The 16,773-nt window shown below is 33.5% G+C and overlaps 2 protein-coding genes across 11 annotated transcripts; both read left to right on the top strand.

Annotated features, from left to right (window-relative positions):
• Positions 1 to 883: 883 nt before the first annotated feature.
• On the top strand, positions 884 to 3,025 carry LOC113872064 (epsin-like). Of its 2 annotated transcripts, XM_027509291.1 has the most exons (3): positions 900 to 1,474; positions 1,532 to 1,585; positions 1,643 to 3,025. In XM_027509291.1, the coding sequence occupies exons 1-3, from the start codon at positions 944 to 946 to the stop codon at positions 2,714 to 2,716; spliced, it is 1,659 nt and encodes a 552-aa protein (XP_027365092.1). In that variant the 5' UTR covers positions 900 to 943; the 3' UTR covers positions 2,717 to 3,025. The 2 variants fall into 2 exon arrangements, with proteins under 2 accessions (XP_027365091.1, XP_027365092.1); XM_027509290.1 differs by having other exon boundaries at positions 884 to 1,709; positions 1,794 to 3,025.
• Positions 3,026 to 6,462: 3,437 nt separating this feature from the next.
• LOC113870804 (probable serine/threonine-protein kinase At1g54610) lies at positions 6,463 to 15,538 on the top strand. Of its 9 annotated transcripts, none has more exons than XM_027507278.1 (10): positions 6,463 to 6,716; positions 6,871 to 6,959; positions 7,047 to 7,067; positions 7,148 to 7,602; positions 7,941 to 8,225; positions 8,345 to 8,662; positions 9,556 to 9,783; positions 10,606 to 10,706; positions 11,303 to 11,420; positions 11,885 to 15,538. In XM_027507278.1, exons 4-10 carry the CDS (start codon positions 7,234 to 7,236, stop codon positions 12,206 to 12,208), a joined length of 1,743 nt encoding a protein of 580 aa, XP_027363079.1. In that variant the 5' UTR covers positions 6,463 to 6,716; positions 6,871 to 6,959; positions 7,047 to 7,067; positions 7,148 to 7,233; the 3' UTR covers positions 12,209 to 15,538. The 9 variants fall into 9 exon arrangements, with proteins under 9 accessions (XP_027363079.1, XP_027363076.1, XP_027363075.1 ...); XM_027507275.1 differs by having other exon boundaries at positions 6,867 to 6,959; XM_027507274.1 differs by lacking the exon at positions 7,047 to 7,067 and having other exon boundaries at positions 6,867 to 6,959.
• The last annotated feature ends 1,235 nt before the right edge of the window (positions 15,539 to 16,773 follow it).

Genomic DNA, 16,773 nt, shown 5'->3' with positions numbered 1-16,773 from the left:
AAAAAATTGAAAGTTTTAGATAAAAAGGATGGAAGAACTTAATTTTAGTTATTAAAAAATTAAAAATGTTTGATTGCAATAATTTAACAATTTAAAAGTGAAATTTGAGAAAAAAATAATTATAAAATATTATGATAAATTAAAAGAATAATTATTTAAAATAAATATTATTATTTTGCATCTTAACCTATTAGAAGGGATATCTATGTTCATAATCGATAAAAAAAAAAGGTAAAATTACTGTCTTTTACACCTAAATTGCTTCTATTTACTAGCATTAATTTATATATGTATATTCTTATTACTTCATTTATTTGCACTAAATGTTGTATATATTTGTCATACAAATATAGTTTCTCTTTAAAAAAATTTAGAAGATGTGGCTGGCATAATTTTGTTCGATTAATGTTTCTCGAGAGAACTCGACTCTTATCTCCCAATGCCCACCTCACTGATACTCTTTTGGACTACACACATTTTTGTAGATTCTTGCCTTCGCTGAAATCGGTCCGTGTTCTTTTTTCTCATGGTCCGTTTTACTTTATTCTCTGCACGGTGGAGTCCAACATCAACGAACAAGTTCATTCCCATCCGTTGATGGAAAACGATGTATGTCACTAAATGCAATGGAATTTACGCTTCCATCCACTTATTGACAGAATAGGATTCGATACTTTTTCACTCACGGTATAATTAATCGTCAATGTAAGAACATAAACATAATGCATACGTGTTGATTTCGCCTCAAGTAGTATATGATTCTCATGTGGACGCTGCTGTCTTCAGCTATTGGGTGGGGACACATTGTTGCTTAGTTCAAACGCAAAGTTTCATTAATTTATTTTTCTATATATAACTAGAAGTCGTAGGAGGTTTTAAGTAGAAAGAATTGTCGGAACCAAAGAGAGAGGAGAGAGGAGAGGGAGTGTGTCTTAAGAAGAGCATGGGAGAGTATAATTTCTCATACCGAAGCATCTCCACCTTCAATACTAGTACTACTGCTGCAAAGCCATTTGTTCCTTTCATCCCTAAAGGTAACTCAGAGGGCCAACTTACCAAGAAAACAATAGTGCCCGTTTCTAGTACGCCTTATGTTGACGATGAAGTTCGTGGTTCCCCACGTCATGTTGATGAGTTTCCTACCAAGTTGCCCAATGAAGCTGGCCGTCAAGCTAAGTCCATTCCCGTGGCTTTACCTGATTTACAACACTCCTCACCGCCAACACCTTATAATGGTGCTAATGCATACGGAAGCAACAAGCCAATTGGAGGTTATGCTACAAATTATGGCAACTATGACAACAAGGAAAGGGGCAGGCCTATAAGAAGTACCATTAAGAATGACCCACATGATGGTACTAACTATGGCTATGGCAACTATGACAACAAGGAAAGGAGCAAGCCTATTGGAAGTACCATTAAGAATGACCCGTATGATGGTACTAACTATGGCTATGGCAACTATGACAACAAGGAAAGGAGCGGCAACTATGACAACAAGGAAAGGAGCAAGCCTATTGGAAGTGCCATTAAGAATGACCCGTATGATGGTACTAACTATGGCTATGGCAACTATGACAACAAGGAAAGGAGCGGCAACTATGACAACAAGGAAAGGAGCAAGCCTATTGGAAGTGCCATTAAGAATGACCCGTATGATGGTACTAACTATGGCTATGGCAACTATGACAACAAGGAAAGGAGCAAGCCTATTGGAAGTACCATTAAGAATGACCCGTATGATGGTACTAACTATGGCTATGGCAACTATGACAACAAGGAAAGGAGCAAGCCTATTGGAAGTACCATTAAGAATGACCCGTATGATGGTACTAACTATGGCTATGGCAACTATGACAAGGAAAGGAGCAAGCCTATTGGAAATTCCATTAAGAATGACCCATATGATGGTACTAACTATGGCTATAGCAACTATGACAACAAGGAAAGGAGCAAGCCTATTGGAAGTGCAATTAAGAATGACCCATATGATGGTACTAACTATGGCTATGGAGACTATGACAACAGAGAAAGGAGCAAGCCTATTGGAAGTGCCATTAAGAATGACCCATACGATGGTAATAACTATGGCTATGGAAACTATGACAACAAGGAAAGGGGCAAGCCTATTGGAAATACCATTAAGAATGACACATATGATGGTACTAACTATGGCTATGGCAACTACGGCAACAAGGAAGGGAGTAAGCCTATTGGAAGTACCATTAAGAATGGTTATGGTGACTACGGTGGCAACAGGGAAGGACGCAAGCCGACTGTGGGTGCCTTTAGGGATGATAACCATGATGGTTATAATGCTACTAACGGATATGGTGGTGACTATGGAAACAAAGAAGCGCGCGCGCCAATTGGAAGTGCTGTTAAGAATGACTACAACAACAGAGAAGGGCACAGACCCGCTAGCTCTGGGGTTGACCCAAGAAGTTCAGGTTGGGCTGCAGCACCGAGAAAAGTGACCCCACTAAGTGGGGCAACACATGATATTGATGAGGCCATGGAGTTGTTAATGAAAGAAGCCGCAGGGCTGAATGGGCATAGCAACAACGGAGGGCCCAATGGTGAAAATGAAGCTGAAAGGCTAAATAAATTTGTGCTGGGTGCTCAACCACGTTCACCGTTACAACCACGCTTCACACCCTTTGATGTCATCAATCATAGGGAGGCTGAGAAGAAGTTCAAAGGCAAGACCTTCTGATAAATATATATGTGTATGTGTGTGTGAAAGAGAGGGAGAGAGAGAGAACAATTAATGTCGTGTGTCGAATATGGTTTCTCAGGTGCCCTTTTAGTAAGTTGGCTTGTCGAATATATGTATACTTTGTTGGTACGATGATGTATGTATGTCTACCTAGTTTTAGAGACAAAAGTAGTGTAAAATAAATGAATAAGCACGTCGACTGCTAATTAAATAATTATCCTTTCCTAGTGGCTGGTGCCTATGACATTGATGATTCGCCTAGTAACATATGTAAAACACATGTAAAATAATAAATAAATATCATTAAATACGAATAATTATTTTTGTCCCGAAAGTAGACGCACTAAATTTTTAATTTAATTAAATTTATGAATCAAATTCCCATTTCATTTTCCTCCCAGTTTTCTATCATTTTCTGGGGAAAATTTTCTCGAATGCATGAAGATTTACCACAACTCTAAAGTACCAGCTCGCTCACGCCCAAATCCTTTTGCTCTACGCTTTGCGGACTTATCTTAAAAGATTTGGTTGGATGATTTCTTCCTTATCATATTACTATAACTAACCTTTCATAACTTCTAGTATTAATGTTAGTTGGTTGATGCTGATTCAATGCACGACAAGACGTTATAAACCAAAAAATATATAGATTATTTAATTCTGGATCTACTTTAGTTATTGTGTTTTTATTGTGCAACTGTGATATACCTAGTTGAAAAAAAAAATGATGATTATGTTTGTATCCGTTTATATTATTCCTTGACAAGGTTTAGTGGAGCACTGATGTATGTATAAGAAAATATCCGAAACTGCTATACTTTCAGTATTCCCTACTTTGTATAGAAATGAATTCAATTTGAGCATGGCCCAAAGAATACTTTGTTATTTAGTTGTTTATTATTACCATCAAATCGTAAGTCATGTTATGAATGTTACTCTAGTTTCTGTTATTTTGCAGAATTAATCTTAAATTGCCCACCTGCAAGCATGGCATGTATACATAGTTGAAGAGATTTCCTGTTTTTGCTTTTCTTCTTTCCTAACATACAGTGTGATGTGAGGCTGATGCAAAGAATAAAAGGGTAGATAATAATAAGTTGCTCACTGGTAGTACGTAGCAAGTTGATATATTCTTTATCATATTCTCAAGCATGATTTTAATTTATTACTGCACTGGGATATTCTACTTTTTCTTTTCTTTTAAGCATCTGACATGGGGTAAAAACTTGTTAAATTGTTCATGGACATTACAGTTTCTCAAATTAACTGAAGTTTCTGATTGCTTTCATTCTCCCCTTTTCTTAAAATTATAAAAAAAAAAAAAATTCTTTTCAACTTAGGCCTGTGGGTTCATTCGTGTAGAGACTTGCATAAGAACCAGTTGCAAGAGTTGGCTCAAAGAAGCTATCAGATGATGTTCCTCGTTTCAGAACAACTGTAAACATTTTGGAAGCCGTACATTCTGCTCTACTCTTAGACAAGCAGTGGCAGTACATGCTGCAGCTGAGGTAGCTCTTAACACCCTTGCAAAAGGAGGTCCAATCCAAGTAGAGCTTTGGCAGCAAAGAAATGGTCTCATGATTGACTTGTCAAATATGTAATTGTTTATCAATTCTCATTGGTGTATATTGCTTTTGTATATTAAATCAAATGATCATAAGGTACATACTCATATAACCCTTAGCATCAATTGGTGTAGGACCAAAATTCTCTATTGCCACGTCAAGACCATTTTACATTTCAAACTTGTTTCCAATCAACTTAAGAAGGGCCAGATCAACAGTAACAATTATGGAGGGAGATACAAGAGGAGAAAGTATAATAGGTTCTTATTGGAGAATGGAGAATAGTCTCTATATATAGTGTAGTCTTGTTCATAGAGTTCCCCTTAAAAGCAAGTTCCCATCAAGTTTATGGCATGACCCCCACTTCTGCAGTTTCCAGACCACAACATAGAGAAGTACCAATGGATGTTCCTCCAAGGTTCATGACACCCTCAACTTCTGCTGTCACACGTTATATTTTGAAGTTGAAAAGTTCTTTTCATGCCAACACGATGCTTTTGAAGGGCAATTGATTCTTTGTGTTACTAATTGATATGAATCGGCTCTTTGTTGATTATTTTCTTTAAAGCAATAAATGTGAACTATATCATATCATTTCAAGTCAAATATTTGTTTTCGTGGCAATAAAGGGCTTGTTTTTTCATGTTCATATTCTTCTACATTCTTTTAACATTTTCCTTTTTTCTATATTTTCCTTTTTCTTTTTCATCACACTAGTAATTTTTTTATGTATTGCACAGACATCGTCAAATTAAAATAATTTTTAAATAAATAATAAAAAATATTGTATATTTTTTAATTTAATAAATTTAAAAATAATAAAGATTATAATCATTAATAATAATATTATACCATTTAAATAAAATTTAAATTTAAATTTAAATTTAAATTATTCAAAATTTAAATTCATATTAAATTTAAAAATATAAATACATAATGTAAAAAAGTTACTTGACATGATAAAAATAATAATTCCTAAAAATACTTCCATTCGATAATATCTTTAAAAATGCTTCTATTTAATAACATTTTTTAAAAAAAAGTTGAATTTAAATTTTAATACTCACAAAATATTTTTTTTTTCTCTAGAAAGGGTGTGAAAAAACTATTATCCTCGAAAAAATCGAAATCTCCTGTAGGAGAATATGTAGCAGCACAATCAGCCAACAAAGCTAAAGGAGGAAGGACCATTTGCCGGGAAAAAAAAAAAAACAATAATAAAAAATCTTTTACTAATGCAAAGAGCAGATTACGGCTTTCTTTTTTTTAGTTTTTAATTTTTTTTATAAAATATATTTTAAAATAATTTTAAAAAATAAAATTTATGTTAACAAACAAATTTTTTGTATTTTTAAAAATAGAAAATAGGCAAAATAGATTTTGCATCTCCATTTTAAATGACGTTTTCATACTTTTAAAATCGACATTAATACAGTCTCTCTTTAAATATTAAGGCTATAAATCAATAATTTCAAAGGGCATTTTTTATGTATTATTGATAAGAACCTCCGTGGCATTGAAAAAACCTTCATAAGCTGCAATATATATAGAAGTATGATTTTGGGACAATAATAGCTTCTAATGCCAATAATGAAAAAGTACAGTAGTTGCTGTTTGTGTTGCCTGTTTCGTTCAAAATACCTTAAAAAAATTATTTTAAATAAAACTAATATTCAAACTAGTCTTCTAGTACGTAACGCTAATTTATTTTATTATAAATATATGGATAATTTTATAATCAAAGAAAAAATTGATATTTAATAAATATTAATAGGTATGTAATAAAATTATTTCAAATAATTAATAATTTTTAAAAATTATTTTTATTTAATTTTATAATTATGAATAGTATGTACCAAAATAATATTTTATTATATAATATTGTTATATTAAATACTCATTAATTAAAGACAGGAAATTATTTTGTTAATTTTAAAGAGCGATATTATTAAAAAAATTATCAGTCTTCTAATTATAATACCGTCAGTTCATTTCATAATGTTAAAGTCGGTCAATTCCGTTCCTGGCTTTAATAATTATTTAGCAATTTAATTATTGTTTTGTGATTCTCTATTCTATTCTTTTTTTTTTCTTTTACTTGAAGGCTTGATCACTTCAACACTGAAAATAGAAAGATAGATGGAAACCGCTAAATAATAATAATAAATACTGATGAATTTAGGAAGCAGGAAGAGTATATGTATGAGATGATGAAATGAGCAGAGATGAAAGAAAGAGATTTTGAGAGCTTTGACTTTTTGTGAGAGTGCGAAGATCTCATCATCCATATATTCCTTCTATTGTCTCAGACCCACAAAAAACCAAACAACATCACCAGACAAACGCAGGTAAACAGTACCACATAGGCACTTCTGAGACAAGACAACCTTCTCTTTACACAATTAGAAACCCCAGCTTCAGTTACTGTTACTGTAAGACTCTCTCTCTCTCTCTGCTACATATCACAATCTTTTTTCTGTTTTTTGTTCTTTGCCCCTTTTCTTTCTAAACCCATCACGTGCTCTATCTGGGAAAATATAAATAAATAAAAATATCTTATTTTTCACTTTCCTTGTATGTAGATAGATCACTTTGACACGACGCTGAATCTTGCTACCTTTGACGTCAACTGAATTATAAATTGATCACTGGGTCTGTTTGTGCTCGTGCATCTTGTGGGTCTATGATCGTTCAAACATCAGGTTTTAATTTTTGATTCCAAATTCTTCTCACCACATGATGCACATGTTTGCTGCTTTCACGGGATGATTTCACCAATTGTTGTAGGATTACCAAATTGATTAAGGGTAAAAAGTATGTTAGTCATTCATAATCATGATCATGTTTTTTTTTCTTAAACTAGATTAGTGGGGTGATTGTTTGGTAATCAGAAACCCTCAAATACACAAGCCATGTCAAGGGAATGAAGCTTGAGGTGGAGGAGAATAAATGGGGTGTGTGATTAGCAGAGAAGTCTCATCAGGAATAATCTCTGAAGTGAAGGAAGAGAAGAATTTGAGTGTTGAGTCCAACAAGAAGGTTGATGAAGTGTCCCCTAGCCGAGTCGAGGGGAACGTGGTAGAGGCTCATAATGGTGAGAGGGAGGAGAAGAAAGAGAAGGGTGGTGTTGATGGGGTTCAGCGGCCGAGGGGTGAAAGAAGAAAATCAAAGCCAAATCCAAGGCTAAGTAATCCACCAAAGCATTTGCAGGGGGAGCAAGTAGCAGCTGGGTGGCCACCTTGGCTTACAGCAGTGTGTGGAGAAGCACTTAGTGGGTGGATTCCACGAAAGGCTGACACATTTGAGAAAATTGATAAGGTGAGTTTATATTAGCTGGTAAATATCTTCAGCATAAGTTTTTTTAGGTGCATGTGTTACATTTAACTTGAAATGGAAATGCATTTGATCTGTCATACCATATTAGGGATATGTGGATGTGGTTTCAAGTTCATCAATGGAGATTATGATTGACTGTTGCTGTGATAGTGTTGTCCAAAAACATGATGCATTATTGGAATGATCATTGCAAGGAATCAAGTCTGCAAACTTTTTAGCAGAAGAACTTATATAGTGTAGAATCTCTCATTTGCTTCTAAAAATATTTATGCTCTTCTCATACTTGTTTTCTTTTTCTTTTAATTTTCCTTTCGTATTAGATTGGTCAAGGAACTTATAGTAATGTATATAAAGCTAAAGATACATTGACGGGTAAGATTGTTGCACTGAAGAAGGTTCGATTTGACAATTTGGAACCTGAGAGTGTAAAATTCATGGCTAGAGAGATTATTATTTTGCGAAGATTGGATCATCCCAATGTTATAAAGCTAGAAGGTTTAGTTACATCAAGAATGTCCTTGAGTTTGTACCTGGTGTTTGATTACATGGTGCATGATTTAGCTGGACTTGCTGCAAGCCCTGACATCAAGTTCACAGAGCCTCAGGTTAGACCAGGTTTGCCTTAATAATCTAAGAAATAAATGATATCATTTGGTACACTTTTTTTTTTTTTTTCAATTGGCAGTATTTGATGTCTCCAAATATTATGTTTCTCCTACTGCAGGTTAAATGTTACGTGCATCAACTGCTATCAGGACTTGAGCACTGTCATAATCGACATGTACTTCACCGTGATATTAAAGGGTCCAATCTTCTTATTGACAATGAAGGAGTACTTAAAATTGCTGACTTTGGACTTGCATCTTTCTTTGATCCATCCCACAGACATCCCATGACTAATCGTGTAGTTACCCTTTGGTACCGACCTCCTGAGTTGCTTCTTGGTGCAACAGAATATGGTGTGGGTGTGGACCTTTGGAGTGTTGGTTGCATTTTAGGAGAGTTGTTGGCTGGGAAACCTATTATGCCTGGTCGTACAGAGGTGAAAACTTATTATGTCTTGTTTTGGCTAATAGGATTTTTCATTACCCTCAAATCTCTGCATAACAGTTAGGGTGGTACTTCAATATGTTTTCTGCTTTGAAACAATTAAAAAGAAGTTACATGCCCTAACAAAAGAGTTTACTTTCTGAACATGCATGTATGAACCTTATACTTAATGCATTGCCACCCCTCCCCCCTCCCTAACCCTTTCTTCTCATGAGGGTAAGCCTATGTACATTTAACCCAAGCTCTGTGTGCTGTACTTCCATTTAGAAGGTTGGCATTGTGCATAGCTGAAATGAATATGTAGACATGCAATCAATGAGAAATCAACTAAGAAAAGCTGAAAAAGCAGAATTGCACATGCAGAAGCTGTGGACCTATTACTAATTCACAATGCTATTTCCTAAAACATTTTTCTTGGTTGACTGTTAGAAAGTCATAATTTGCCCACTATTATTTAGTTGTGTTAAAGGTTAAATCGAGTAATGCCCCCTCAAAAGTAGAAGGATAATTGACACATGCATTTTTAAGGATTTAGCGGTACTTGTGAGTTGTGATTATGAAGAGAGTATTAATAATTTTGCTTCCTTACCTAGTTATGCAATGGGGAGTTGGGGACTGATAACTAGGAAACTACATTCTCTACAATGCTTACAAGATCTCTCTCTATTTATTTAAATGCGTCTCCAAGTCTGTTTTCACTTTTCAGCAAATCACCCTTTTTAGGTAGTATAATATATCATATGTTTAGTTCAAACAACTCTTGTGTAATTTGAGGGAATTTGTATTGCATTAAGCCATTAAGGATATATCTCTTGCATTTTATTTGCTACTTATTTGAAATCTCCATTGGATATTTTCTGACCCTTTTCTTGAATACTTACATAGGTGGAACAACTGCATAAGATATACAAACTTTGTGGTTCACCTTCTGATGAGTATTGGAAAAGGTCAAAATTGCCTAATGCTACCTTGTTTAAACCTCGAGAACCATACAAGAGATGCATAAGAGAGACATTTATAGATTTTCCACCTTCTGCAATGCCCCTTATTGATACTCTTCTTGCAATTGATCCAGCAGAACGGAAGACTGCCTCAGATGCTCTAAGAAGTGAGGTGGGCTTTTGAAAATTCCTGGTCTTTTTGTCATTAAAATGCTGGCAGGTGTTCTTAAATTTTATATTGCATTGTTATTGATATTATGATTTCATGTTGCTTAGACTGTTGTAATCTATTGGATCCTGATTTATTCCTAGTGTGTGTAGATTGCCTAAAGCACATCCTCAAATCTCTCTTGTGAAACATATACAATAAGTCACATGTTGAACTTCTTAAAGGCCTGAGACTTATTCGTGAAGTGTAACTAATTTTATCAGGCAGTATGATCCTTAACTACAATAATTTCAGTTGGATGCTACTATTTTTTAAACAATCTTCAGGGAGTTTGATTCTTCAGCTACTTGTCTTGGATATCTTAGATAACAAAAGTGTGCTTGAATGTTGTAAACTGCTGCTTTATGTGAATAGTCCATCAAATCTTGAATGTTACCAGAGGAAAACTACTGTAATTATGTTTTAGCCTGATGATCTGCCTCTCTCTTAAGCTTTGTTTAGCTTAGAATATGTATCCCTTCTTGGAATAGGATCAACAAGTTTGATTTTATGTAAAATCAAATAGTGTCTGGGTAACATTGGAAGTCAATTCATTGTGGCTTGTTTTCTTTGGAATAATAAGTAAATGAAGGTCCTAAATGATGGAATGAATGGCATATTTTAAATGATCACAATAAGATATGTGCATATTCCAATATTAATATTAATTAATTGAAACTTCTATTGAATCTGATGTAGATGTTATCTTTGCTGAATTTAGATGCTCTTTTTCAGAAATTAGACCCATATATGTTTAGTGTGCTTGACTTTCCTATCATTTTGCAGTTTTTTACCACCGAACCTTATGCTTGTGATCCTTCTAGTCTTCCAAAATACCCCCCCACCAAGGAAATGGATGCTAAACGACGGGATGATGAAACTAGGAGGTATCTTTCTTCTTAAGTTTGCTTTCTACATGCCAGAAGTTTGGTGCACACTAAATATGAATATTTAGGGAGGAAAAAACCCAATGAGATATTTTTTAAAAGAAAAAAGGATTTGGAGATGAAAGTGGGTGGAGGATATGGGCACCAAGGGCAAAAGTGGAAGATGTGGTTAACAAATATATTTTTTACTATTTAAATTATTCAATGTTATTTATAACCTTGTATCTTTTTCAGTAACTTATAGATATGCAGATAATAATGATTGCTCTTTTGGAACTTTTGGGACAAAAAGTGGAGACTGAAACTGTTTACATATTCTCTTTTTTAACAGTAGTGATATAGACTGAAACTATATTTTTCCTTTTAACCATGCTTTAATCTTATGAGTTATGACTGTACATCATTAAAGATGGTGAGCAGATAAAAGGGAGTCTGTTTCAACTTACACCACCCAAACACACGATGATATATACACACTGTTTATAGAGATCACTAAAGTGAAAAGTGTTCCTTTTGGTTAACCTCCGCAAATTTTAATTTAGCCATACTATTATATTCGACCAACTCTGAGATACTCTCTGATTATGAACATTCAGATTAAGAGCTGCAGGCAAAGCTCATGCTGATGGTGCAAAGAAGCATCGAACACGTGATCGTGCTGTAAAAGCTGTTCCTGCTCCTGAAGCCAATGCTGAGCTTCAGTCCAATATTGATGTATGTGTTAAAGAAAATTACTTCTATTGATAATCATTTATGTGTTTGATGCATTGGTTTACGAAGTCACTGAATAAATGTGCTTTGAGATTATTATATCTTCCAAGAATGCATAATTAATTGAAATAATTGAAAGAGTAAGTAGAAAGAACGGTTGGAATTTGGCTACTGAAATTTCTTCATGATTCTCATCCTGACACAGATATCTGGGAATTATGATTTCCAGTAGATTAGTAAGATTCTAGCAGTAAATTAGATGATGATTGAAAGCTATTGATTTGCTGCTGCTTTTTTTGTGTGTGTTTGTGGCTTTGTCCTATATTATTCTTGCTTGTCTTTGCACTTCTGCTTTTCTTCTAATAAACTTCTTTTTCATTTATTATAATTGAAAATCTGTACAATTATGATTGAAAGTAAAAAGTAACATTGATTAAAATTTTTTGCTATGATTTAACATGTAACAGAGAAGGCGTTTAATCACTCATGCAAATGCAAAGAGCAAGAGTGAAAAGTTCCCTCCACCACATGAAGATGGACAACTTGGGTATCCTTTGGGATCTTCAAATCATATTGATCCAGATATTGTTCCTCCCGATGCCTCTATGGGTTCAACTTCATATACTTTTTCAAAGGAACCATTCCAAGCTTGGTCAGGTCCCATTGGTAATCCTGCTAGCATTGGGGTCACAAAGCGCAAGAAACATACTGCAGGTGAAGCATTGGATTTATCAAAACCATATAAAGGTGCCCCCAAGGATAAGGTTAAAGGAAAGAGAATCATATCTTAGATAGTATACATTCTTATAGAGTTAAATTCAGAAAGATTATGTCCCTAGTGCCTCATTTTTTAGTGTTGAGTCCAACTACTGCACAACTCGCTTTTAAATTTTTTCATAGTTTTTATCTATTGATTTTCATTTAAATCGAGGTTTTCTTTTTTCTTTTTCTTTTCATTTTGTGGGTTGGTTAAGTCTATTGGTATGTTAGATAATTATTATGATGTACATTGTGATTTTTTGTTTTTATACTTGTGTCAATATCTGAATTCTGTTCAATTTGTTGAGAATTCACTTTTATATATAATGTGAGTTTTAATTTTTAAATGAGTCTTTTTAAAAGTTATTTTTAACAAGAATATTTTTTAGTTTTTAGTTGTCTTCTTCAATTTGTTGTGATTTTTTATGCATCGAGTCTTTAATCTTTGTAATTTATCTTAATTTAAATTTTCATAATATATCTTTAATTTTTTAATTACTTAATGTTTATAAAACTTGAAATAATTACAAAATACAATTTCAATTCAATAAAATTCGTGGAATGCATGATAAATTTACAAGTTGCAACATTGCGGCAAGATTGGGCCAACCATATTAACTCTGCCACTCTTCTTCATCGCCATATTCTTCAGCTGCCTCTCTAAACCACTTCAAAGATTAATGATACACTTTAACTTTAAAATAGAATTTTAATTTAATTTTTTACTCCTAAGTATTTATTAAAAGTTAATTCAAAGTGGACCATAGTCTTGATTGATACCAAACTTTGAAATGTGATACCATTTTTTCTCCTTAAAAATTTTGTAAAAAGGATAATGTAATATACACCAATTAATTGATGGACCTATCGGACTCAATGCACCTCAAGGGCTGTGCGTACGATACTATGGAGCTTTATTGTTTATCATATTATACAATATTAAAAACATTTATTCAATGATTACCCATTTAGCCTAATTTAACTATGATTGAATTATTAAATGGTGAATTAATATACCTACTGATTTAATCGCGGGTTGAATTTTAAATCATTGAACTGCATAGTCTCTAAGGAGAACCTGTTTTTGGTTTGTCTAATATTCTTTTATGGGTACAAAATTCCCAGAAAAACAACCCCACATTGCACGTTTAGAAGAATGTTTAATATATTTTTGAAATGAAATTTCAGAAAAGAGAAAGGCAATGTAATTAAAAATATTAAAAAGAAACTTCCCAGATATTTTATTGGTTTTGGGCTGAATATTCGGGCTTAAGGCATTGAAAGGGGCCCATTAGGAGTTGTCTTGGGCCTTATCTTGTTCGCTTAGCCTAATGAACAAAATAAGCCAAAAAATAAAACGGTTAAAAAATATTTTGAGTCATTACACACTGGCTTAGTGCATTGAAAGGGAATTAGTTCGCATTGTTAACCATTTAATATTCAAACTTAAAGTGGTGGAAGTTGAAAGCTTAAGATAAACCTCTACAATAATGCGTTTCTTTCACCCCGAATGTACCTCTTGGTTTCTAACATGATGCATATTTAATTATCCTCTAACCTTCTAAACTAATTATGCTATGTTTAGAAATTCACCCCTTCAAGTGTCATGAAAAAATGACTAATACTGCAAAAATATATACTCCTTTTGCTTCATATATTCAAAGTAATATATACTTCTTAAAAAACTCGTTATTTATATGGATTACTAGTTGTGAGATTCACGATGAATAATAATAAATTGCAAGACATCGCTTTATGCATGTTAACTCTCATATTCATTATGCATGTTGTTTAATTAACATGGATGGATAGGACATTCGTGATATTCATATGATTGATTGGGGTAAGTAATCGTGATAGTCTTTTTCTAATACTAACTTATATTCTTTTTTAAAAAAAGACATTTCAATATTTTACAAGAAGATGAAATATTTAAAGTATGATGTTTTTTTTTATTTAAAATTGAAAAAAATCCTATTTTTTCTTGACATTATTTATTTATTTAAAGATAATACTTCTTATTATTCTAATTTGTGTATCCATAATGAAATCTTACTATAATGATATTACATTCTAGGACATAGTTGAAGGACAAAATTTTCTTATCTCGCACCACCTAACAAACAATTTTACATTTATGACATATACATGTGCAAAAGTAGTATTTCAATCAAGACTAAACGTTTCATCTCTTTGCTAACAACACACATGCAAGGGTCCAAGCATTGCTCTCAACTTGGATATCAAATTTGGCCATTTCATTAAAAAAAATAATTAAAGATATAAGGTCGCAAAAAGTCAACCCCCATTTACCTATCAACAATAGGAATTATAGTCATAAATCACTGTTGCACTTATTTTTAATGATGACTAATCCACTTATTTTCAACAATGACTAATCCACCTTTGTCACAGCATACAAGAGGGCTTAAAAATTAGTCCAACCTCAACAATCCATTAATCAATCTAGCAAAAATATAAAAACATAAATAATATTTTTAAATTTGGCATCAACATATGATAGCAACATATAGGCATGTAGTCATATATGTATATACATAAAGTATTTCAAATATCTATGTATCAAAGTGTAACCAAACATTCCTCACAAAATAAGGCAATCCAACTAGTATAAATAGTAAACCCCCATACAAAATCATCAAATCCAAAATGAAGTAAATGACTTTGTCCTAAGTGCAGTCCTCATCAATGACTCAAAATAAATTTACAAAAAGTTTTTCAATGGAATGGAATCCTCACTAGGGTCAGATTTAATTCTATTCCATCGAATGAAGGTAGCTCATTCCAAAATCTATGGCAAAGGGAAGGAGGCAACTTGTCACCAATGTCTCTCCACTAGATGAAAGGCGATAAAGAGCAGGATAAGGGTCAAGGTGGTGATGGTGAAGGACAATGGATGGAAGGTCCTACCTCATCTACGGGTGGAGGAGGTACAAATAACAGGGGATGAGCAACAAGGCAAATGGAGGACTCAATGTCCTTCCACTCAAGCTTTGGGATAGGGTTAGGGTCAGTCTCCATAGGGCGCTAGTTAGGGTTACCTGAGGATTAGGGGGAGGATTTTGGTCTAAAGGTTGTGAAGAAAGAGGAATAGATGAAGAAAAAGGAAAATGTCATTTCAATTTTGGTAGGAAAATTGAAATCTCGACCAAAATATTGTCGTTCCAGTAGAGCTTCCAGCCCTCATCTGTCATGGGTCCTACGCCTAGGGTGATCAAGCCCTTATAGATGTGTCGGTGCATTTCTGGCTCGTAAATCTACATGTTCTCCTCGCTGAGATATGATTCAAATCCTTACCTAGTCTTACTCATTTGTAGTATACAGTAAACAAACAACAAAAGAATATTCCAAAAAAAAAAAAAATACACCGAAGGGTGAGTCCAAAATACAATCAATAATCTACATAATGGCCACCATGAAAGTGAATTTAGTTCTAACATACAAGGCACTATCATGCAAATATTACGCATAATGCAATAAGTGCTATAGAAGTGTCATTCAGGAATGAGCCTACCACAACCCTGATAATAAGTGCTCACATTCCCTATTAACAAAGGTTTATTAGTGACGTGACCCAGCCATGGTAAGCTACTCCACGCCATCTGGTCATCCCTTTTACTACTCCCAAGGTTCTTCTTTGAACTTGAACAGCAATTGTGTCATGCTGTTATCTTAATACTTCTTTCCTTTCCATGTTTATTATGATGAATGATCAAACTTGATTATCATTTCTAGCATACATTACTCCACAACCACAAACACAATCAAGCAGGGTTGACTTCTTAGCTACTATATTAGAATTCATGCATATAGGCATACAAGCCAACTTTAAGAAATGTTCATTTTGAATCCCTCCTTGTTCAATTATGTCTCACTTTTGCTTAGGTGTTCCTAAAAACTCTAAGATGTCATAATATACTAAATTCATTATTATGGGTTGTCAAAATCATCATACCTAGTTTACATAAGAAAGGGTCAAACTTGGTTTCTAGGGAAGTCACCTGAATGATGCTCACTTAGTCATTCTTTATTCTCTCTCATAGTGTATAGTTCATCTATTGGTTATTAAATTAGTTTGGGGTGCATAGGTGTAGATTAACCATTATTCTCTCTTATTTAATTCCTATACATACAGCGCACAACTTGAGAGAATTCATGCAAATTCACTCATGTTCAATAGTCTAATATAGGCACGACATGGCTATCATACATTAGAGTGAAATCTTAATCTATTTGACTAAAATTTATATCAGAAAGATAAGACAACTTTACAATTAATACTGTGTCAATTGTGCAAGATGCAAAATGCTACAAAATATAAGCAACAGAGTAATTCTATTACAACTAATGTGGTAGAATCACAATTACAGAAAGGTGTAGAGGAGTGCAGTCAAATAATAATTACAAAAATTTAAAAACATACCTTTATAGTACTTGTCCCCCTAAAATCAGAATAAAATTTTGTTGCTATCTTCACTCGCAAATAACTAAAAAACTTGTAGTCCAAAAGAGATGTCAAAAAAAAAAACACAGACCATATAACATCAAATTAGTTCATTCATGTGGATATATGGCA

Source organism: Abrus precatorius, unplaced genomic scaffold (genome assembly GCF_003935025.1).
Source record: "Abrus precatorius isolate BTA unplaced genomic scaffold, Abrus_2018 Scaffold7, whole genome shotgun sequence".
NCBI lineage: Eukaryota > Viridiplantae > Streptophyta > Magnoliopsida > Fabales > Fabaceae > Abrus > Abrus precatorius.
The sequence above is the reverse complement of the archived record's forward strand: the minus strand, read 5'-3'. Positions and strand labels throughout refer to the sequence as shown.